Genomic DNA, 23,104 nt, shown 5'->3' with positions numbered 1-23,104 from the left:
GGGCATCTGGTACTACTGCAATACTAACAAATAAGTACATGGAACCGATAGTTCTGGTTTTATGTCACAGTTCCGCAGCTAAGCTGAGAACAACCCAAAATAGGCCTTGGGTGCTCTAGGGTCAGTTTGGGAAGCCAGCAAAATGTAGAGTAGTCACTGAAGGCAGAGTTGGAAGGATTTGCTGCACCAGTTTAACTGTTTCAACTTGGTGTTGCCCTTCACCCTTTCAGGGCAACAATGCAGGCAGAGGATATGTACTCCTAACAAAGATACCAATACCTGGGTGCAGGTCTGTATGTGGACAGGATGCATTTTAGAAGCACTGCAGGCATGCCTGACATAGACAGTGGCAACACATTTGTCTATTGCAGCTGGACCATAGCAGGCACAGTACCAAGGAAGACAAAACCCCACGAAAGACATACAATAGCAAAAAGAATCTAACAACATTCAGCCTTGAGCACAAGTGTCTCCTAAAGCAGGAAAACTTCCTTATTGACAGGGCAGAAGGCACATTCTGACTACTTGAACCTTCCGCCTAACCAGAAGGCAGTGAAGCGGGAGCAGATTAACAGTGGAACTCAAATTAAAATGATTTAGAAAATGAAATGTGAGATGGTGTTCATCAGTAACAAGAGCAGCTCACTGAAATCATTCTGGAGAGCAGTCCAGTTAGGAGGACTCAGTAAGCAAGCCACGGACATCCTCCCCCAAAAAGGGCATCTTTAATACACGAAGATATTCTCTCCCCTGACCCCCAAACCATCACCAAGCTGGTTTACAAACACCCTGTAGACTCAGAAGTCAGTTCTCTAATCCACGTAAATTTTTAACAGTGAGGGTAATTAACCACTGCTACAATTTACCAAGGGTCATGGTGGATTCTTCATCACTGACAATGTTTAAATCAAGAATGGATGTTTTTCTAAAACCTATGCTCCAGGAATTATTTTGGGAAAGTTCTATGGCCTTTGTTATACAGGAGGTTAGACCAGATCATCATAATGGTCCCTTCTGGCCCTGGCACCTATGAGTCACTGTTTCTCTAAGGTTAGCTGCCACCATGTCATTAGTGAGCAGAGGCAGCTAGGTTCATCATAACCCCCACACACGCTACCAGAAACAGAATCATTCACATGCAAACAGATGGTATGCACCCCACAGACAGGAATGTTGTTGCTGCTTCACAGGGCTGAGCCCAGAATGATTAAGGCTCTTGGTTGCTCTAGTGGCTGATTTCACCATCTTGCCACATACTGGCCACGGAGTTGTTTCCTTCCTCTGTCCTATCCCTTCAGTCTGATCACGGCATGCTCCCCAGCACATGCAAAGCCACACAGCCACTACACAAGCACAGGCTGGAGAACAAGAGCCGCAGGTAATCTGATTCAGATCAATCTCCATAGCAACCCAATCTCTCTTCCCTAGATCCCAGCCTGTCAGAGCTATTTATATAGCAGCTGCAGCCCTCCCCTTCTCTCAGCTCATAAACAAAAGCTCTCAGCACGGCCCACACTACAAACAAGCTTTACCCAGGAGCTGGCAATTAAACATCTACCTCCTGGCACCTGAAGGCCCCTGTGCTACATGACACCTACATATCTGCCGCAGGCACTAGACCCTTCCATCAAAAGGGCTTTCCCCACCTAGGGATGCAACACAATCATTAGCATTCACTAAAAACTGAAAACATACCATACACTCTCAGCTGACAAAGCGTCCATCACTCACCCAGACACACACAGCTGCTTCTTCAAAGCTTCCCCAAACACCCACCAGGATTGGTCCTTTTCAGTTTCACCCTAATACTACCGTCCCAAATGACTATGCATTAACACAAGCATGAGACTCTTTCAGGAGTGATCAGAGTGCAGAGGGGGCAAGCCAGGTGTGACAGCCAGTTGCAACCAGAAGAGCATTTGTCCCAGAGGAGCTCAGCTGTCTTCATGGACAGAGATGTGGTTGCTGATGTAGCTGGGTCCCCACCCATTGATGGCTTTGAAGAGAAGACCCAGGTCTTGAATTGGCCTCAGAAGTAGATTAGGAACGAGTGGAGAGATCACAGGAGAAGAGTGAGGTCTCTAAATAAATATTTGAATCTGCTGTCTCCTACCACAAAGAGACTGTTTCATGGAAGAAAGCAATGGTGATACACTAATGTGGGAGAACAGAATCAAATGACTCTCTTTGCAGCATGCGACTCACAGACGGATTCATAGGATTAACTCTTAACTCTGGTTTCAGTTTAAACACTAAAAATAAGGTTTAAAAAGGTACTCTCTCACTTTGTCTAGACCAACACCCTTTTCTGTAATCATCCCCTCAACTCTCCATACTCCAGCACGTGCAGAATGCTGCTGCCCATTTTCTCAGGTACAAATCCCATCACCCACACCCTCAGACAACTCCACCTGCTTCCCCATCATGACAGGATCCAGTTTAAAATTTATATTGTTTTAAATAATCTCCACGGGTTTGCTCCAGTCAACCTCATCTCCTTCTATTACTTCCTTCTATGTTTTTTCAGCCTCTCTCTTCTCTGTTCCTCATATAACTGTGCTGTTACAGGTGCAAGAGCATTCTCCTATGTAGTTCCTTACATCTGAAGCAGTTTACTAATTACTTATCTTTGCCTCCTCAACTCACCATCTGTCTTCAAATCTCAGCTAAAAATCTGTTGGTACAATCTGTATGAAATACAGTGAACACCAAGAAGTTGTGTTGCCCTGAACTGGATTATCTGAGCAAAGAGTTTAAATTTTCAGTTGTAACATCTTAGTAACTTTTGTTTTTGAAGAGGAAACATTCTCAGCCTGAGTTGTGTGCTGGGGATTTTTATATCCAATTTGTCTATGCAGCAAGCAGGCTGGAGTTCTGATGCTACAGGAAATGAGAAGCTATTTTCTCAGGGCCAAACACTAGATATATGCAGTCATCAAAAATTAAAAAGAAGCTTTGATACAAAGTTAGGACAATTAGCATAAGACATTTAAACTAAAAATTGCTGGATGCAAACGAACAATAATTTAGCTGTTGGAGTATCCACCAAGCTCTTTCTGATGTCATAGTGCTACCCTCCAGATAGGGCAGTTGCAATTAGGGTGACCAGATGTCCCAGTTTTATAGGGACAGTCCTGATATTTGGGGCTTTTTCTTATATAGGCTCCTATTACCCTCACCCCCATCCCAATTTTTCCACACTTGCTGTCTGGTCACCCTAGTTGCAAGTCAGGGACTGGGCCTGCAAGAAGATACATCACAAGAGGGCAGTAAGCAGAGCAGAGAAGATCTGTTCAAACAGTAAAAAGATGGTCACTGATTGATAGCGTCTCACCTCACTTAGGTACCAGGCCCTTTGGATTGGTCACACCACTTGTTTAGCAAGTCCCATCGCTCATGATACAATGGTCCTTAAGCTGGAAATTCAGTGCTCTTTCCTGGAGAGGGGCCAAAACAGGGCAGGTAACAGATTCCCTAGGATCCCCACAAGTTGCACATGGGGCGCAGAAATTCCCTGCCCCACTGAGCCCAACCTACAAAGGTTGGAAGAGGGGTAAGTATGAGGGGGCACATCATCACTCTAGTAGGTGGGAGGCTAACAAGCTCTTCTGGGCTCAGCCAGCACTAATTAGGAGCACCTGTAAGGCTCACTCTGCCTATCGGGGGGTGGATTCAAAAAGAAAAAGCCTGCCACAGGAAGAGGTGGCCAACAGAAAGAAGACTGCTGGTGACACGGACAAATCAGCAAAGAGGAAGATAGTTACTGTTGTCCCTGAGACTTCACAGACCAGGTATAAAGCAGGGTGACCCAAAAGGAGAGCAGCAGACCCTAATCCTGATTAAAGACACTATACCTGCTGATAAACCTAACCCAAAGGTGTGACCAAAATGACTGCCTAAGAGAGAGACCACCTTTGTCTTTTCTTTTTTTTTCCACCTCTGATTCTCCCAAAACCCCCACCCCGGGGAAGGAGAGAGAAAAGGAACTTTTTGTTAGGTTTTTTTTTTCCTCCCAGACAACTCTGTGTGTGCTACAAATGGGGTAAGGAAATCAAACAACTCAAAATCATGGTCTGGTAGGGTCTCAGGGAAGCTCCCAACCGACTACAAACAGCAGAGAATGCGGGTATAATTACACCTGATACAAGGATTTAAAAAAAAAAAAAAAAAAAAAAAAAAAGCCATAAAGGGAAACAGAGCTCAGCAGCTCTGAACAAGATGGAACCAGAGCAGAGGTATAAGTGGCTAGCAGAGATGCAGTAACAGCAAGGTACTCAGCAACAGCAGTTCCAGAAGCAATTGCTGTAGCAGTGGACCACCCAACAGCAACGGGTAGTGATCAATGGCTCCATGTCTAGTTGGCATGTCTAGTTGGCAGCCGGTATCAAGTGAAGTGCCCCAAGGGTCGGTCCTTGATGACCTGCCCTCACACCCCAACCCCCTGCCACAGCCCTGAGCCCCTCTCCAAGCTAGGATTCACAATGTGACGGAGAGACTGCCGAGACTCATCAAGCCCTCGGATCGTTACCTCTTCCTGCTTCTCCAAGTGGGCACCAATGATACCGCCAAGAATGACCTTGAGTGGATCACTGCAGACTATGTGGCTCTGGGAAGAAGGATAAAGGAGTTTGAGGCACAAGTGGTCTTCTCGTCCATCCTCCCCGTGGAAGGAAAAGGCCTGGGTAGAGACCATCGAATCGTGGAAGTCAACGAATGGCTATGCAGGTGGTGTCGGAGAGAAGGTTCCCCTTTGCTCCGTGACACATACAGTGGTACCACCAGAACTCTTGAAGCTCTTCTCATGCATGGGATTTCCAAAAAATATTAATGGATCAAGGGACTAACTTCATCTCCTGGCTGAGGTGTGAATTATGCTCCATTCTAAAGGCCAAGCCCCTGTAAAACCTCGGTGTACTGCACGCAAACAGATGGCCCAGCAAACGATTTAACAAGACTATGAAGTGAATGTTGAGACGCTTTATTAGTAACGACCCCAACCACTGGGACCAACTATTCTCACAGCTTCTGTTTGTCATAAAGGAGGTCCTGCAGGCCTCTTCAGGTAGGGTTGCCAACCCTCCAGGATTGGCCTGGAGTCTCCAAGAATTAAAGATTTATGTCATGTGATGAAACCTCCAGGAATACATCCAGCCAAAATTAGCAACCCTATCTACAGGGTTCTCTGCCTTTGAGTTACTTTATGGTTGTCAACAGCAGGGAATCTTGGATTTGCCACGGGAGGGCTGGGAGGAACAGGACATAGGCCTTAAGCACAACCCAACACATTTTACAATTAAGGGAATGATTCGGGACAAAGGTATTTGCCAGAGAGAACTTAAGGAAGACCCAACATGCACAAGAACAAAATTATAGAGCAGCTCAACTATGGACTTTCTACACAGGTGTCCGGGTCCTTTTGCTGCCAAGTCAAGATTAATGTGCTGATGGCAGGGTCCATTTGAAGTTGTTACTCAGGAAGGGCTGGTGGACTCTGAGATAAAACCAGGTAGAAGAAAGGAAACTAAAATCTATCACGTGAATCTTCTTAAACCTTGGAAGACGCGAGAGACCCATTGGCCAAGAACAGACTACAGTGCTTGAGTTGAGTGCCTCACCCCTGCACAGAGGTAGCAATTCCTGAAATTGATCAAGGACTTCGCAATGCACTCTCCCCACATCCAGGGAGAATGCAGTTAATTCACCATCACCTAGAGATCACCTTGGGCTAATCAAGGAGAACCCTAGACCCTTGCTATGGAGAATGAGGGACACAGTCCGAAAAGAATGAGCTATGCTGGAGATGGCAGGAGGGAGGGAATTGTGGAGTCCAAAAGTGAATGGAGGAGCCCCATGGTGCTGGTTCCCAAACCAAACTGTTCAGTTCAGTTTTGCAGATCATCAAAAAGGAAGACAGTCATAGACTTTAAGGCCAGAAGGGAGCATCATGATCATTTAGTTTGACCTCCTGTACATTGAAGGCCACAGAGCCTCACCCACCCACTCCTGTAAAAGAACCATAGCCTCAGGCTGAGTTACTGAAGTCCTCAAATCATGATTTAAAAAAGCTTCAAGTTACAGAGAATTCACCATTTACACTAGTTTAAGCCTGCAAGTGACCCGGACCCATGCTGCAGAGGAAGGTGAAAAACCCCCAGGGTCTCTGCCAATCTGACCAGGGGGGAAATTCCTTCCCAACTCCAAATATGGCCATCATTTAGATCCTGAGCATGTGGGCAAGACCCACCAGCCAGACACCTGGGAAAGAATTTTCTGTAGTAACTCAGAGCCCTCCCCATCTAGTGTCCTATCAAAAGCCACTTGGAGATATTTGCTGCTAGCAGTCAAAGATCAGCTATATGCCATTGTAAGCAGTTCCACCATACCATCCCTTCCATAAACTTATCAAGTTCAGTCTTTAAGCCAGTTAGGCTTTTTGCCCCCACTGCTCCCATTGGAAGGCTATTCCAGAACTTCACTTCTCTGATGTTTACAAAACTTTGTCTAGACCTCACCATCTCGGAGACTGCATGGACCAGGTACAGTGAAGTGACCCTAAGGAAGGGGCTGGAGGCAGACCCTAATCCCGATTAAATATACTATACCTGCTGATAGACCCTCTTTTTGATCACCCTTTGGGTTTGGTTTAAGAGACAGACCACCTTGGTCTTTCTCCCCCCCCCCTCTGATTTCTCCCTTCCTCCACAGGAGAGGGGAGGGAGGAAAGAACCTGTTTGTTTTCTTCAGACAACTCCTTCTGTGCTCAAATGGGGCAAGGACATTGCAAACAACTCAAATCATGGTCTGATGGGGACTCCAAGGAGCCCCCAACACCCCACAGTCAGCAGCAGAGAGAAGGGGGAAAGGAATGCAAGCTAACAAGTGGTCTCAGTGCTCTCTGTCCATCTCCCAAGAGAATGAAATTAAGGAGCACATAAAATCACATTTAAAATAGATTTTTATATTTACCTGACCCTTGTGGCCTTCGTTCAGCATCCCCACCCTCTTCCACTTTCCCCCAGCTTTAAACCAGTCACTCACTTACAGACTTCACTCCATGACTGCCCCAAACTGTTCTCTCTCTCTCTCTCACACACACACACCCTTCTCTCCCCCTCACCCCCCACAGCCTCTCAATCCTGACTAGCCCTGTAGTTAGTTCTCCATTTGATTTCTAATCCTGGTTTCTCAGTGACAGCTGACCAGGGCTGAAAATGATGGAGTGGGTGGACCCAGTACCTTCTGGATTAGTAGTTTGCTATATGGAAGACTCAGAGGTGCTGAGAAACCAATGGAAAAGCATGTTCACTGTCAGGGAGGTATGGGTAAAGGAAATGCTTTCCAAGCAATACCTAGGCCCAAGCAAGGACCAGCATGTTGGGCTCTGAAGGACTCTTCTAGACCCAGGATGGTGACTATAGAGTGAAGGGAGAACAGAAAATCCTATATTTGTAAAGGACACAAGTGATGAGATGAGATGGTTCAGGGAAAAGGGAAACTGAGTTTTTGAGCGCAAAATAATCAATTCTAGTCTGGCTTAACTGTGAGTGACAGAAAGTAATGGTGGTTCAGTGACTCTTGTGTGAAATGTCTTTGGTGGGTATTAGTCCAGATTCTATAGAACAGGTGTCATTATTACCAAAATCATAGCAAGAGATACTAATTGAGCCCCCTTGTTCACAGTATCTGAAGAGATACTCACAGAGGAACAGGCCATAGGGACAGAACTTCCAATCTGACCCCACAAGGGCCTCTTTGGAGCAGGACTGATTCCCATTGGGAAGAAACAGGGCAGAGAAGCATGCACTCCAGCTGCTCAGGTTTTACCTGTTCTGTTGATATGCCATGGGTACGTCACTCTCTTTTTGCCTCAATTCCCAATATGTAAATGGATAACAATACCTTCCTGCTGCTCAGGAGTGTCACAAGGATTAATTCATTCTTGTTTAAGTACCATAGTCTACCCTACAAATAAATGAGAGAGCGCGCTCATATTAGATAGTACAAGGTACACTGTAGTCAACGTGAGGACCAGCCCCTGCTTTTGTGTCTGCTACAGCTATAAGATGCTCAATAGGCTGTGGAAAAAACAGAAGATTCACAGGCCACATTGCCCCCAGCTACTGAATTGATGCATTATTTTATATAGTGACCTGGACTTGTAGCAGAGTCTCATTGGACTGCAATTTCTGAGGGTGCAGCAAGAGTAGAATTGCCCAGGATGGATAACTTAGGCACATGCAAACCATACCTCTCACTTCCAAAGCAGCACCAGTTCTGCCAGCTGGTCAGTAAAGGAAAAGCAGCAGTCAGCACCAGTGAGGAGGACACCCCACAATTCAGTGGCTGCTGGGCACAAAGATTCCCAGCCTGGATGGCAGTGTCCCCTCAGGTTTATAGCAACAAGAGCCATTTGTGTTGAACTCCAGTGGGCTGATTCTTTAGAGTTTCTTTAAATTAGTCCCTACAGTTGTAAGAGACAAATTCAGACTAGAAATAAGGAGTACATTTTTAAGTGATGGTCATAAAAAATTCTCCCACAGCTCTCATAGGAATCTGTGGATTCTCTGTCACTGAAAATCTTTGTGTCTTTTGGAAAGACATCTTTATTTACTCTAGCTCAGCCAGATGTTCGGCACTAGATGCAAGAATTACTGGCTGAATTCTACGGCCTGTGTTATGCAGTAGGTCTGACTAGATAATCATAACGGTCCCTTCTGGCCTTAAAAATCTATGAAGACAAGTAGCTAAGATACTGTGATCATTCCACAACTTTGTAGATCGCCCCATTAGGAAATGATTTCTCAAGATTCAGCTTGTTTTACTCAGATTCATCCCATTACTCCTAGTGATATTCTACTGGGTCATTAACAATTTTTTGCCTTGCTGAGTATTTACACCCTTGAAATACTTGGGGACAGTTTCACATCCCAACCTTAAACGCTTAGCCAAGCTGCACTTATTTAGCTCTTTTATTCTTGTTGCTAAATCAATTCCTTCAAACTCCTGATCAATGGTTAGACTTCTATGTTCTCCTTCTAATTTGTTGGTTTCTTTCTGGGATGGGGTGTAAAATTTTCAGAAATTTTGAAGACATGCAAAAATAAAGCTTTTGAATTTTTTTGAGGAAAAAATTGAATTTTGGGGAAAAAAATCAAAATATCTGCAATAGTTATCTGCTTATCAAAACGAAACTTTACTTAAGAATGAGAAATGTATTATGTATAATTTAGTTAGCACATAAAAAGTACAGTTTGGTATATTTATTAAATGAATACGTATAAATTCTTTACATTTGATTTGAATAATGACGACTTATACCTAGCATTGAGGACGGAACTGCAGCTGCACACTAAAGTACTTAGGTGTATTTATTTGCCTTTTGGCAAATATGAAAAAAAATGTTGAAAATAGGATGCAACAATATTGTTGTAAACAAAAAGGAAGGTTATATCTTTTTGGCTGAGAAATAGTATGTAAATAGACCTAACCTGACATTATCATGCAGATGCAGAAGCAGAAGAAACTCATGTTTCTTGAGAAACATTTTAAAATATTTGTTATTAGAAAGAATTTTGAAGGACTGAAGGGCATCAATACCAATATTATTTTAAACATTACTCTAAAAATTCTTTCACTGTTCATTTTGAGAACATATTTCATGTAACTCTTTCTTTTCAAATTTTCCCAAAATTTCCAGTTTTTCCAAGCCAGGCCATGGGGGGAAAAAATATACTTTCTCCCAAAAAGTTTACATTTTTTCCAGACCCTCATATCTCTATTCTGGGATGGAATTACCCAGGATTGAATGCAATATCCTAGGAGCAGTCACACCAGAGATAAAGGACGAAAGTAGAAACTAAAAAGACCTACTAACCTACACAGTGCCTATCTGCAATTGTACCCTAACAGAGAACATATCAAATATTCAACTCACTATACTTGATCTTAGTCAAAAGGACAAGGAGAAAGAATATCACCTCCCAGCTCCATGGCATGATGCTTCCGCCTACGTAGCTCACAAAGCACAATGCAATATGACGTGAAAGCAAAAACACCAAACTTGTATCTAATTTTCTATCCATTCTCACTCTATAGTTCTCTGTGTTATTGCTTCCCAAATGTTCATTTTTCTACTGAACTGCTACTTTAGATCATTTTCCCCAATGTATTAGCTACACTGATGCAAGTTAAATCTGCCCACGGTTTTATTCTCTCTAGATCCCCATAATCATTCTTACCTCTTCCTAATTTAATACCATCTGAATTTTTCATGAACATTCCTTTACTCCTGCCACTAAATCATTCAGGAAGATGCTAAATCCCTTGACCAACACCCATGCCTAAGATTCTCCTGTAGATGCCAACCTGCTACTCAATATTTTGTTTATGATTATCCTGTGGTCCCACAGACCCATGAAATCCACTCAAAACAAACAGATCATCATTGATCCTGACAAGGAAACACGGGATTTTGATTTATGTCGGAAAGACTGGCGCATTTCATATCGCATCAGGACATCTCATGGGATACGTGAATAAACCCTGTTTCAATGGAAAATGAGGCAAACATCTCTACGCGACTGTGGTCACCAAGCACAAACACGATGGAGCACATCATATCTGAATGTCCCCTTCATTCTTTCACTAGGGGCCTGAAGATCATTCACCAACTCACTTATGCGGCAACATGCTGGCTATCAAATCTAAATATAAATTTGTAATCGTTGCTACCTAAGCCATAAGAAAGAAGATGATCACACTCTCTCATGCCTCCCTCAGCCTCTCTCAACCAGTGCCAAGTTCTCCCCAGATCAGTGGTATTATACAGAGCACAGTGAGGCTCTGGTGGAGCGTATGAACAGGAGTGCTGATTTGGAATTGTGTTGAACACAGAAAAAGTGGCAGATTTGTTGGGGATCGAGGAGGGCCAGGTAGGGAACTGTTATATTCCCAATTCCTATTGCCATCTCTATGGCGGCCAAGTTAAGGTTATATGGCTGTGTTTTTAAATAATTTTAAAATGTTGCTCAGTATACACCTAAAATAGCTCTGTATGAGTGAGGCTCAGGCCATAACTAGAAATACTAGAAAGGGGGTGGGAGGAGAGGAACAGAGGACTGCTTCCTCCAACTGGCACCTCTAATTATACCATTCTTTCACTCTACCCCAACGAAGAAAATTAGGACCCAAGCTTTTTTCAACCTGGTTCAAAAAAAGAGCAAAACACCAAAGAATGACATCCTTAACTTATGGAGTACTTTGTAAGAAATCTAGTCTCTGCAAGAAAAACGGTCAGTTGCCCTGTTTCTCCTAGCTTCCTAGTCTGCGAACTTCCTAACCATTTCCTTCCTGGGTGGAAGGAGAAGAAGAAAGAGCATCAGTTTCCTCTCAGAGCCCTCCCCCCCTTCCCACTTCTACCTTCTTTTTCTATCCCTGCTTTAATGAGCCTTTGTGTGAAGAATAAACACCCCCACCACAAACTCATTTTGTATCTTTGTAATTCCCCCCACTAATCACCCCCAAGACCTATGAAAATCACCCTTCCTCAGCAAAGAGATAACTTAGCAACAGCTTCTAAAAGGCAGTGACTATTCATTCCTGGCTAAAGCCACATAATTCTGCATCCTCAAGGGGAGAGAGCACACTTTGTACAGTACAGTGAACTTGTATCAAACGTCAGCTCCCGATGGGAAATCAGGAAGCCTCCTTTAAAGAAAGCCCTTTTACCACCACCATTTGAAGATTTTACTAACCCTGAGCAGGAAGAAGCCTGAAACACTGCAGAGGTTCAGTCTCATCTAGAAGAGCAACTAACACCTCAGAATGTACCCAAAGGGTCTACATGTGCTGGACAACCACAAGATCAGGAATTGAAAACCACAGGCAGTACAGGCAGGATCCTGCCAGACCCAAGCACAGAGGCCTGTAGCCTTCGTGCCAAAGCGGCCAGTCGGCACAGCAGGCCCCAAATAACTCTACCACCTCAGAGTGTGAGCTGCAGGGTGCTTTTTTAGGCCTCTGACATAATGAACCTGGGACCCAGAGAAGACAGGGGCAGACACTGATAGAAATCTCTGTCCACAAAAGCTGGGAGGAGATTAAGTGACATCCTACCCCCTCCCGCAGTGACCTTGAAAAGGACTCTCCATCATGAGAGCATCACCACAGCGCAAGGCTGGGGAAGGAAGGGAGCCGTAGCCCAGCTGCACTGCTCAGTCCCAGACAACTCATGGGAAGGAGGATGCAGCAGGGGAAGTAACACTGCAGCAGCCAGCTGTTCAGGAAGACAGGACAAGTGATTCCCAGCCCCAAACATCTCTCAAGTCACACAACTCCCTGCCCCTACACACCCATCCCAATCACCCCACATTGCCCCCTGCTGCGAGCATACCCACCCCCTTCCCCTACGCACCCATCCCAATCACCCCACACAGCTCCCTGCTCCCAGCGTACCCCCCTTCGCCTACACACCCATCCCAGTCAGCCCACACAGCTCCCTGCTCCCAGCGTGCCCACCCCCTTCCCCTACACCCCCGTCCCAATCACCCCGCACTGCCCCCGCTCCCAGCGCCCCCATCCCCTTCCCCTACGCCCCCGTCCCAGTTACCCCGCACAGCGCCCTGCTCCCAGCGTGCCCTCCCTTCCCCTACACACCCATCCCAGTCACCTCGCACTGCCCCCTGCTCCCAGCGCCCCCACCCCCTTCCCCTACGCCCCCGTCCCAGTCATCCTGCACAGCCCCCTGCTCCCAGCATACCCCACCTTCCCCTACACCCCCGTCCCAGTCACCCCACACAGCCCCCTGCTCCCAGCGCCCCCACCCCCTTCCCCTACGCCCCCGTCCCAGTCACCCCGCACTGCCCCCTACTCCCAGCACCCCCACCCCCTTCCCCTACGCCCCTGTCCCAGTCACCCCGCACTGCCCCCTGCTCCCAGCGTGCCCCCCCTTCCCCTACGCCCCCGTCCCAGTCACCCCGCACAGCACCCTGCTCCCAGCGTCCCCACCCCCTTCCCCTACGCCCCTGTCCCAGTCACCCCGCACAGCCCCCTGCTCCCAGCGTCCCCACCCCCTTCCCCTACGCCCCCGTCCCAGTCACCCCTCCATGCCCCCTGCTCCCAGCGTGCCCCCCCTTCCCCTACGTCCCTGTCCCAGTCAGCCCGCGCAGCCCCCTGCTCCCAGCGTGCCCCCCTTCCCCTACGCCCCTGTCCCAGTCACACCACACTGCCCCCTGCTCCCAGCGTGCCCCCCCTTCCCCTACGCCCCCGTCCCAGTCAGCCCGCACAGCTCCCAGCGCCCCCACCCCCTTCCCCTACACCCCCGTCCCAGTCACCCCACACAACCCCCTGCTCCCAGCACCCCCACCTCCTTCCCCTACGCCCCTGTCCCAGTCACCCCGCACTGCCCCCTGCTCCCAGCGTGCCCCCCTTCCCCTATGCCCCTGTCCCAGTCACCCCGCACTGCCCCCTGCTCCCAGCGCCCCCACCCCCTTCCCAGTCACCCCACACTGCCCCCTGCTCCCAGCATACCCACCCCCACCCCCTTCCCCTACGCCCCCGTCCCAGTCAGCCCGCACAGCCCCCAGGGTACACACACCGCCCGCCCACACCAGGCCCGCACTGCCCCTAACGGGCACCCCCAGCTCCTCCAGCCCCTACCGCACGTGACGCAGCCCCCAAGCCGTCAGCTCTGCCCCCGCAGCGGGGCCTGCCTCTACCTGCCACCGCAGGCCGCCTCCGCCGCCGTCCCCGGCTGCTCTGAGCCGACCGGCCAGTTCCGCATCCAGACCTCGGAGCGGAGCGAACCACCGAGAGGTGGGGGCGGAGCCAACCACTTGCGCGGCGGAGGGGGAGCGCACCTAGGCACCGCTCGGCGGAGGGGTGCTGCAGGCTGCGCGACGGGACGCACCGGCCTCACTGGGGCACGGAGGGAGCTGGGGAAGTCAGTCACCCGCTGCGATCCCGGGAGCCTCCCAAGGCAGGAGAGGGAGCCAGCCAGTGCTTGCTACGTGTTCTAATGAAGGCAAGGGGCTTGATGAGCATAGCCCAGAACAGGCTGCAGCCCCACCTCTCCGTGCAGAAGATGCGGGTCACTAGACTACAGATCCCAGCATGCAATGCTCTCCCCGGACCCTGGCAATACCAATCAAGATGGAATATGCATGCTGGGCCCTGTAGTCTCCGTGTGCTGCATTGGCCCCACTGAGCCATCTCTGGTTCCTATCACAGCGGTGAATGGGTCACAGAAAGATGTATAACAATCTGAGGACTCTCATAGGAGATTCATCCTGCATGTGGAGAGGGTGAAAGAAGTTAAATTGGAGCCACACTGTCATTCATTCTCAACCACTTCCTCCTCCTCCCTGCTAGATTTTCTCCTGTTTAATAATCATCTTGAGGTTCAAAAGATTAAGACTATGCCAACCCTAAAAGATGGTGCGTCATAGCTAGTCAAAAATCCTGTATTAGGCTTTATTCTTTTGTATAAACATTAACATTTCTCAAACAGATTAGTTAAAAATACAGATTTAAACAAGAAATTTTGCAATTGCAACGAGTTATAAAAAATAACAGATTATTTTACAGATTGTTACAAGTGCTTTACAAAGGTGCAGAATGAAGGCTAGAGGCAGGGGACCAACCTTGAGTGCAAAATGGACAAAAAGCCCTTGCCACAGGCCTGGTGCTCACATACACAGCCCAAAACTACGAGCCTTGTGAACCCAGCCTCTTGGGATGCTCACTGGGCAAGCAAACATAGATCCCTGTTAGAGACAAAATACATGAAACCAGGGGACTTGGGGTTACATCTCTGGGTCAAATACTGTTTGTTGTTTTTTGCAGAATGAGAAACACATTTTGCAATGACACTTTTCTGTTTTGTCAAATTATTGCTCTAAATACTAAAATACTTATGGACCAAGGGGTCACTGGTGAGTCTTACCATGCACAAGGTGGAGAGGAGAGAGTTTAAGAAGTACATAAGAACAGCCTTACTGGGTCAGACTAAAGGCCCATCTAGCCCAGTATCCTGTCTTCCGACAGGTGCCCCAGAGGGAATGAACAGAACATGTAATCATCAAGTGATCTATTCCTTGTCACCCATTCCCAGCTTCTGGCAAACAGAGGCTAGGGACATCATCACTGCCCACCCGGCTAATGGATCTATCCTCCATGAATTTATCTAGTTCTTTTTTTAACCCTGTTACATATACAAGGGCAGGAGGGTACTCATCATACAGAGATACGTCCACATCCCACTAATCACTAACAAATGACCATACACTTGGAAAGACCTTTCGCATAAGGGAGAACACTTGGGCAGAGCTGGTTATGCTCAATATTCCTGTAGACAGGGTTCTGAGAGAGTTGTGCAGCCTATAGGTTAGGCAATGCCTGCTAATACGCTATAAATACAGTGCATTCTCTGTCCCCATCTGATAATCTTGACTCTCACTGGAACCCACTAAATCTACTAAAATTTTGGTGGTTCTTGATATACTTCCACCACCTCTACTGCCCAGACACCGATGCTTCCATTCCTTTCTCTTCTCCTACACAAAATCTATTCCATGTTTTTTAAAGTCATTGCTTTCACATGCTAGCAAACCAAAAGATACTATAGTTATAGGCAACTTATTAAAAAAAGACAGCTAGATGATCCACGGTATCTCTATGGTACATAGAAGATACCCACAGAATAAGTTTCAGTAAATGGCACTGCACATTCCAGGGATCTACTTGCCAAAGGAGCGCCAGAATGAAAAGACAGCTCTAGAAATGAAGCTTCAAAAAGAGGGAATGCCACCAACAGCCTCTTCTCTGGGAATCTTTGTGAAGGGCAGCACATCATAGAGACTTTAAATACAGGGAATACAGAGAAACCCCCAGCACATCCACATAAACTTCCCTGAGTTCCTCAATTCCACATACACAGGGGACCCTGCCTAAGAACCCTGGGGAAGCCTTTTGGGCGAGGATGCTCTCAGTGAACGTTTAACATGTTCCTGCAAATTCACTTTCAGAATCAATGAGAAGGGAAAGGATAGACGGGGCAAAACCCCAGAACATGTACTTAGAAAAAAGACAGACATTGAAGAAACATTTGGGGTGGGATGTTCATCTCTACCATTTTCAGGTGTTTCACATGTGATCCCATTTCTGGGAGGCACTAAATCAAAGATTACAAAAAATCTGATCTCTCCCAGGTGCCTTATGCACAGTCTCATCACATTACAGAAACCACAGGCTCATCACGCTGCACTGCCCAGCCCAGCCCACAGTTCAGTGCTTTGGAGCGGGGAGGCTGGCTTCATGTTAGCAAGGGATGGGAGATGGTGTTACTTCAGCAGGTTGCTGCCCTGGGAGCACATAGTCACTCATGCACATCCCAGATTTCTGAGAGCAGAGGAGGGAGCTTCTTGTCCTGTAGTCGAAGGGCAAAAACTTGTTCGGAGTGGACACTGCTTAGAGTCCGAAGACTGACCAGTTTCATTAACATCCGAGGGAACATCAGATGGTCCTGCAGGGTCACACAAATAGACAGTCATAAGTAAATCCAGAATCTTGCTCACAAGACAAACCACCTATGGGATGCATTAAAAGCACAAGCTCACATCTTTCAATACCAGCATCTCCCAGTACAGAATGGGACAGGAGCACCAGTGTGGGGAGTTCACAGCTATTCCAGACTCAGCATTTCCCAGTAGGGTGCTGCTGGGAATGGTGCAGGATTATAGGCTGGGGGAGTTCATAACTACAGCTGAACTAGTAACTGATTTCAGTTTGGTGGCCAAAATAAAAACTGGAGAAAAAATCATTTTGGGTTGAATGAAAATGTTTTGTTCAACCTGAAATAATTTTTGTTTCAATTTTTTCACGTCTTGTAGAATAAATCTAACTAAATTTTGACTGAAAAACTGTCTCAGAATGAAAAGTGGCTGCAGAGATGGTGTTGACAGAAGAGCTTTGGCTTCCTCAACCATGGAATGCTGTTCTGGGAAGGAGGACTGCTGGGAAGAGATGGGCTCCACCTGACAAAGAAGGGGAAGAGCATCTTTGGACATCAACTCACTAATGTAGTGAGCAGGGATTTAAACTAGGTTCAGAGGGGGCAGGTAACATAAGCCTACAGGTGGATATAAGAAAAGGTGATCTTAACAGAGATCTAGATGTGGAAGGTAAAATGAAAAATTACAATAAATTCATAGGAGCAACAAGAGGGGAAACAGTAAAGGAATCTGCTCATCATCTTAGCTGTCTATACGCAAATGCAAGGAGTAGAGAGAATAAATAGGAAGAAGTGGAAATATTAGTACCTAAGCCAAATTAACACTTAATTGTCATCACTGAGATTTGGCAGGACAAATCTAATGACTGGAATATTGATATAAAGGGGTATAGCTTGTTCAGGCAGGAAAAGCAGGGGGGAAAGGGAGGAGGTATTGCATTATACATTAAAAATATACTTGGTCTGAGATCCAGAAGGAGGTGAGAGGCAGACCAGTTGAAAGTCTCTGGGTGAAAATAAAAGGGGAAAAACAGGGGCAATATCATGAGGGGTCTACTATAGACCAGCAAATAAAGAGGAGGAGGTGTAAGAAGTATTTCTAGAACAAATAACAGAAATATCCAAAACAAAAGACCTCATAGTAATAGGGGACTTTAACTACCCATAAATCTATTGGAAAAGTAATACAGCAAAACACAAAATTTCCAATAGGTTCTTTAATGTACTGGAAACAACTTCTTGTTTCAGAAGGTGGAGGCAGTAACAAGTGGGACAGCCAATTTAGACTTGATTCTGACCAACAGGGAGGACCTGGTTGCGAATATGAAGGATGAAGGCAACTTGAATGAAAGTGATTGTGAAATGATAGAATTCATGATTCTGAGGACAGGAATGAGAGCAGCAGAATAAAGACAATGGACTTCAAAAAAGCAGACTTTAACAAAGTCAGAAAACTGGTAGGTAAGGTGCCATGGGAAGAAAATCTAAGGCAAAAAGGAGCTCAGGAAAGCTGGCAGTTTCTCAGAGACAATATTAAAGGCACAATAGCAAACTATCGCAATGCAAGAAAAGATATAAAGACTATTAAGAGGCTGTTACGGGGTGTGCCTGAGGCTCCCTGCTGGAGGCCTTGTGGTCCTACCATACCCCAGCCCAGGAAAAGAGCAGCAAACGTGGGTCCTCCAGGACTGCCTAGAAAGGCTGCACAGAAGCAGCCAATCAAAGCACAGCAGCCTCAGATAAAAGGAACTCCAGGAGGCAGAGCTGAGCAGGTCAGCTGGGAGTGGGAGGACAATGTGTTCAGAAGCACTCAATAGGCTGATTTACTGGCCCTGAGAACAAGAGGACCTGACAAGTGTAACCCTAAGGTAATGGGTGAAAGGAAAGGGGCTATGTGAGAAAAGGCCCTGAAAATAGCAACAGCGATGTGGAGGCAACAGTATGTGGGTGCTGTTTACAGGGTCCCTGGGTTGGGATTTGTGCTAATGGGCAAGCCTGGGTTTTCCCACTGGAGAAGTAGCATAAGTCCTGAGAAAGGGACAAAGCCTTATTGTTAAAGGGCCCAGAGACAGGGCTGAAGACCCATGTGAGGGTTGATAGTGTGTTAAACTTGTTACCCTGGAAGGGGTATGTTTCCTTAATCATATTGACTGTGCGATTTGGTTGGAGGACTGAGCCACTGCATACCCTGTAATGAGGTTGACAGCCTACAGTGGGTGCTAGGAGAAAACAGATTGCAGCATCACACCTAGCCAATCGGAGGTGCTCATGAGAGGTTAGTGCCCTCTGTCACAGAGACCAATATAGCTCCAACCAGGAGCTCTCTAAATGAATTTAAAACCAAAGAGGAATCCTACAAAATATGGAAACATGGACAAATTTCTAAGGATGAGCAAAAAGATTAGTGCAAGCATGTAGACACAAAATCAGAAAGATTAAGGCACAAATGAGTAACATGTAGCAAAGAACACAAAAGGCAATAAGAGGAGGTTTTTATAAATACATTAAGAGCAAGAGAAAGGAAAGTGTAGGCCCACTACTTAGCAGGGAAGGAGAGCTAATAACATGCATCAAGAAGGTTGAGGTGTTTAATGCCTATTTTGCTTCAGTCTTCACTGAAAAGATTAATGGTGACTAGATATTTAACAAGGGGGAAGAATACACACCAAGACAGGAAAAGAATATTTAGATAAGTTAGATGTATTAAAGGTGGCAAGGCCTAATGAAATTCATCCTAGGGTACTTAAGGAACTAACTGAATCTGGGGGTTATAGCGTCTCTCAAACTGAATATGAAACAACGTGATGGAGTTGTGGAAAAAGGCTAGTATTCTGGGGTGTATTAACAGGAGTGTTGTATGTCATAAAAGGTAGGTAACTATCCTGCTCTACTCTGCACTGGTGTGGCCTCAGCTGGTATATTGAGTCCAGTTCTGTGTGCACCACTTCAGGAAAGAAGTAGATAAACTTGAGAGAGTCCCGAGGAGAGCAACAAAAACGATAAATAGTTTAGAAAACCTGACCTGTGAGGAAAGGCTAAAAAAGCTTGGAATGCTCCATCCGGGGGGGGAGGGGAGAGGAAGATGGTGAGGAGACTTGATAACAATTTTTTCAGATATGTTAAAGGCTGTTATAAACCACGTCACCTGAAAGTAGGCTAAGAAGTAATGAGATTAATCTTCAGGAATAGCAATTTCTAATATCTAACCTAAAGGATTTCCTAACTATAAGGATAGATAAATCACTGGACTAGGCTTCCAAGGGAGATTGTGGAATCCCCATCAGAGGTTTTAAGAACAGGTGTAAGGCCTGTGGTCTAGGTTTGTGTTCCTGCCTCAGTGCAGGGGGCTGGACTAGATGACCACTCAAGGTCCGTTCCAGGCCTACATTTCCATGATTTCTCCAAAAATGTTCTGACCTAAACTACTTGCCAAATTTCACCCAATTCATTAATAGCTTGTTAACCAAAAGTGCATTTTTCATCAAACTATTCATCCAAAACATTCTGCCCAGCTCTACTCACAACTCCTCCAGCTCCAACCTCTACCAACAGGAGGCACTGTAGGGGCTGGTACGAGGTTACTGGCCATTGGGGAATAGCTGAAGGAAATGGGGCATGACCACTGATGGCAGAAGATTCATTCAGAGAGTGGGGAATTAGAGGAGCACATCAATCATAAAATCAACTCTCATATACACTTGAGCCTATTCATTTTTCAGGACTGAGCCAGGCACTTACATTTGGTCTGTGGATGCAAATGTAAGAATGAAGGGCCTCTACATAGGTGTGCTGCAGTCTCTCCACCAGGGACTGATCCTGCACATTTGGTCGGTCTGCCAAGAAGCAGGTTAGACATTAGTAGGTAGCTGTAGGCAGCCTGGCCAGTCTTGACATTGCAGGCTAAAGCTAATCCTAATCCCTGGACAGTGTCCCCCTGAGTCTTGTCTGGTACCCTCCCTATGAGAGAGCATACAGCCAAGATGCCTCATGCAAGACAGCAGTAGTTGTGAGAATCAGTTTCTCGTGTCTGCCTTTATCAGCCACATTTTGAAAGGGTTATTGACTAAGTTTGATTCTACTTTGTGGCAGGAGGTTACAGAGCCAGGGCAGCCTGGTCGAGCTCACTGGGCCTCACATTCCAGTCCCAATGGAGATGTGAGGTTGTGATCCATCAGGGAGGGATGGGAGAATCTCTCTTGCAGGAGAGTTACTGGGAGAAATAATGAAAAATAGGAAAATATCTATTCCCTCATGGTGTAAATGTCAAAGAAGAGACAAGATTGATCTGACAACTTCTCTGCATGGCCCTTTAATGACTCAAGCTGTAATGGGCCCTCCAAAATACCTTTCACTGACCACTAGAGGTCACTACTACCCTACACCAAGGGAGCAACATGAGCATTCACCAAACAGTAAACTGATGGTTTCTAGAAGAGACACTACATTTCAGTTAATTTGGTACAGGTCATGAAGCAGTGGAGAACTCCCCTCATTATGGAGGCAGCTCTGAGTCTGAGTATAATTACTCAGAGCATATGTGATACTGTGTTACCATGGCACCCATACTAGGAAATTGCGCCCTCTGCTATACCCTTGTCACTCCTTTGCTTCTGACTCCACATCTGCTCTATCCTTCCTGCCCTTTGATTCAGTGCTGCTACTCTGTCCCCTTCTTGGCTTTTTACCTGCAGAGAAAATGTTGATGGCAATTAAAAGTGCATATTCAGCATCGTTGAGCTGTAGGTCATTCATTCCCTTTGAAAACTCAAAGATAGGGTTAATGAACTCCAACTGCAGGCCTAGAGAAAAAAGAAGAGTGTGGGGATTAGCATTGGCCACTGCTCCCTGCCTCTCACCCCCAAGATAAGACTTTCAGTAAATTACTAGGGGAAAACTATCTGGGGAGCAGGTGGGGCCCATTCCCCACATTGCTGCAGAGCTCCCAGGAGAAACTGTTCCCTTATCTGCATTACCCCAATATGTTCCAGGGCCAATGGCAAATTGGGTCCCTCCCTCATACTGCTCCATTACTGGGGAGCATGTGTTAGACTCTGTGACAGAGTCCTGAGGGTTAGCACTTGAGCCAGGACTCTATTCACTATTAGGTTCCTTAGAGAAGGCCAATGGAACAGAGCTGTACCTGATTACCAGGCCAGATTAGGGATGGTGAGCCAATTAGACCATTAACAGGGAAACTGTATAAAAGGGAACAGGAAGGTGTGCTTGCGGTGGGAAAGGAGAGAAACAGAAATCTAGGAGAGCCTAACAAAAGGGGTCCTCTGAGTAGATGCCTTAGCTCTGCTCCTATTGGAGAAGGGATTAGAAAGTTGAGATACAGTGCATAAAGGTGTGGAGACACTGCTATGTATTGGTGGAGGAATTAAAACACTGTAAAACTACATAATGGTGTTGACAAGCAAGAAGGCCTCAGTGCGGTCTGTTTGTGGATGAGGCGGGGTGTAGTGTGCTATCCCATCACAGACCCCAACAGTAGTAATTGGTAGATGATACCACAAAGGCTTAAATACCTCTGGACGACCTTAAGAGGCAATTGCTAAAATGAAAGAATCATATCAGTTACACCAAAAATCTGTCAAAAAGCCAAGAGCCTAGGTGTTTATATTTAAAAAAAAAAAAAAAACAACCGTCTCTCCCACTCCAGCTCCCTACCATCATCCCCTTAAATCCATACCTAGAAGCCACCTACCTTGAATCCAATCCCATTTCATAAATCTCACCAATATTTTCCCTAGTCTCTCATCTCTACCACTCCTCATCCCATAATGGGTTTAAGACAGAATGGTTTGCTATTCAATATGAAAATAAAATTTTTAAAAAGATACATAAGGCCCTAAATTCGTGATATTGTGGATCCTGCAATAGAATTATAGGGTCTGCAATGTTCATCTAGTCCAGCCCCCAGTCAAGATGCAGGATTTATTGTGTCTAAACCATCGAAGACAGAGGGCTATCCTTCCTTCTTTTGAAAAGGAAGTAAAGGAGCTTCCATAACCTCCTGAGACACTCTGTTCCATTAGGAAGTTTTTTCCTGAAATTTAATCTAAATCTACTATACTGTAGTCTGAACCCATTGCCTCTTGGCCTGCCCTCTGTCATAAAAGAGAACAACTTTTCTCCATCTTTTTATGGCAGTCCTTCAAGTATCTGAAGACTGCTATCATATCTCCTCTTTTCCAAACTGAACATACCCAGTTCCTTCAGCCTTTGTCACTCACCCCTGTATCCTTTCCAGGTTTTCTACCTCCTTTCTATATATTGGTGACCAAAACTGGACACAGTACTCCAGCTGAGCCCTAACCAGTGCCAAGTAGAGTGGTAGTATCGCCTCCCATGGCATGCCTCTGGTAATGCAACCTAAAATTGCATTTGCATGGTTTGTGGGTGCATGGGTGGGGTATGGTTTTGTTTTGTTTTGTTTAATCTCAACAGCAGCATAGGATTGCTGACTCCTGTTGAAGTTGTGGTCCACCACAACTCCCAGACCCTTCTCAGCAGTGCTGCTGCTAAGCCAGTTTTCCCCCATTCTCTATTTGTACATTTGTTTTTTCTTCCCTAAATGTAGCAGCTCACATTTAT

At 46.1% G+C, this 23,104-nt stretch overlaps 2 protein-coding genes across 46 annotated transcripts in view; both read right to left on the bottom strand.

The window, feature by feature from the left end:
• The window catches only part of MADD (MAP kinase activating death domain), a 124,092-nt gene extending 110,244 nt beyond the window's left edge, over positions 1–13,848 (bottom strand). For 31 of the 36 annotated variants that reach the window (XM_074955425.1, XM_074955422.1, XM_074955432.1 and 28 more), the window contains exon 1: positions 13,657–13,799. The gene's annotated coding sequence lies outside the window, so the exon portion shown is untranslated. Of the gene's footprint in view, positions 1–13,656 lie in introns of all 36 variants that reach the window. The other 5 variants (XM_074955453.1, XM_074955420.1, XM_074955450.1 and 2 more) reach the window with 3 other exon arrangements.
• A 601-nt stretch (positions 13,849–14,449) lies between these two features.
• The window catches only part of NR1H3 (nuclear receptor subfamily 1 group H member 3), a 59,062-nt gene continuing 50,407 nt past the window's right edge, over positions 14,450–23,104 (bottom strand). For 8 of the 10 annotated variants that reach the window (XM_074955409.1, XM_074955411.1, XM_074955415.1 and 5 more), the window contains 3 exons: positions 21,193–21,306; positions 20,246–20,340; positions 14,450–16,519 (listed from right to left, as the gene is read on the bottom strand). In XM_074955409.1, the coding sequence (XP_074811510.1) occupies positions 16,373–16,519; positions 20,246–20,340; positions 21,193–21,306 (356 nt within the window). In that variant the 3' untranslated portion in view covers positions 14,450–16,372. The remainder of the gene's footprint in view (positions 16,520–20,245; positions 20,341–21,192; positions 21,307–23,104) is intronic. The other 2 variants (XM_074955416.1, XM_074955417.1) reach the window with 2 other exon arrangements.

This window comes from Natator depressus, chromosome 6 (assembly GCF_965152275.1).
Source record: "Natator depressus isolate rNatDep1 chromosome 6, rNatDep2.hap1, whole genome shotgun sequence".
Classification (NCBI taxonomy): Eukaryota; Metazoa; Chordata; order Testudines; family Cheloniidae; genus Natator; species Natator depressus.
Note: the sequence above shows the minus strand (reverse complement) of the source record. Positions and strands in the feature narration are given on the sequence as shown.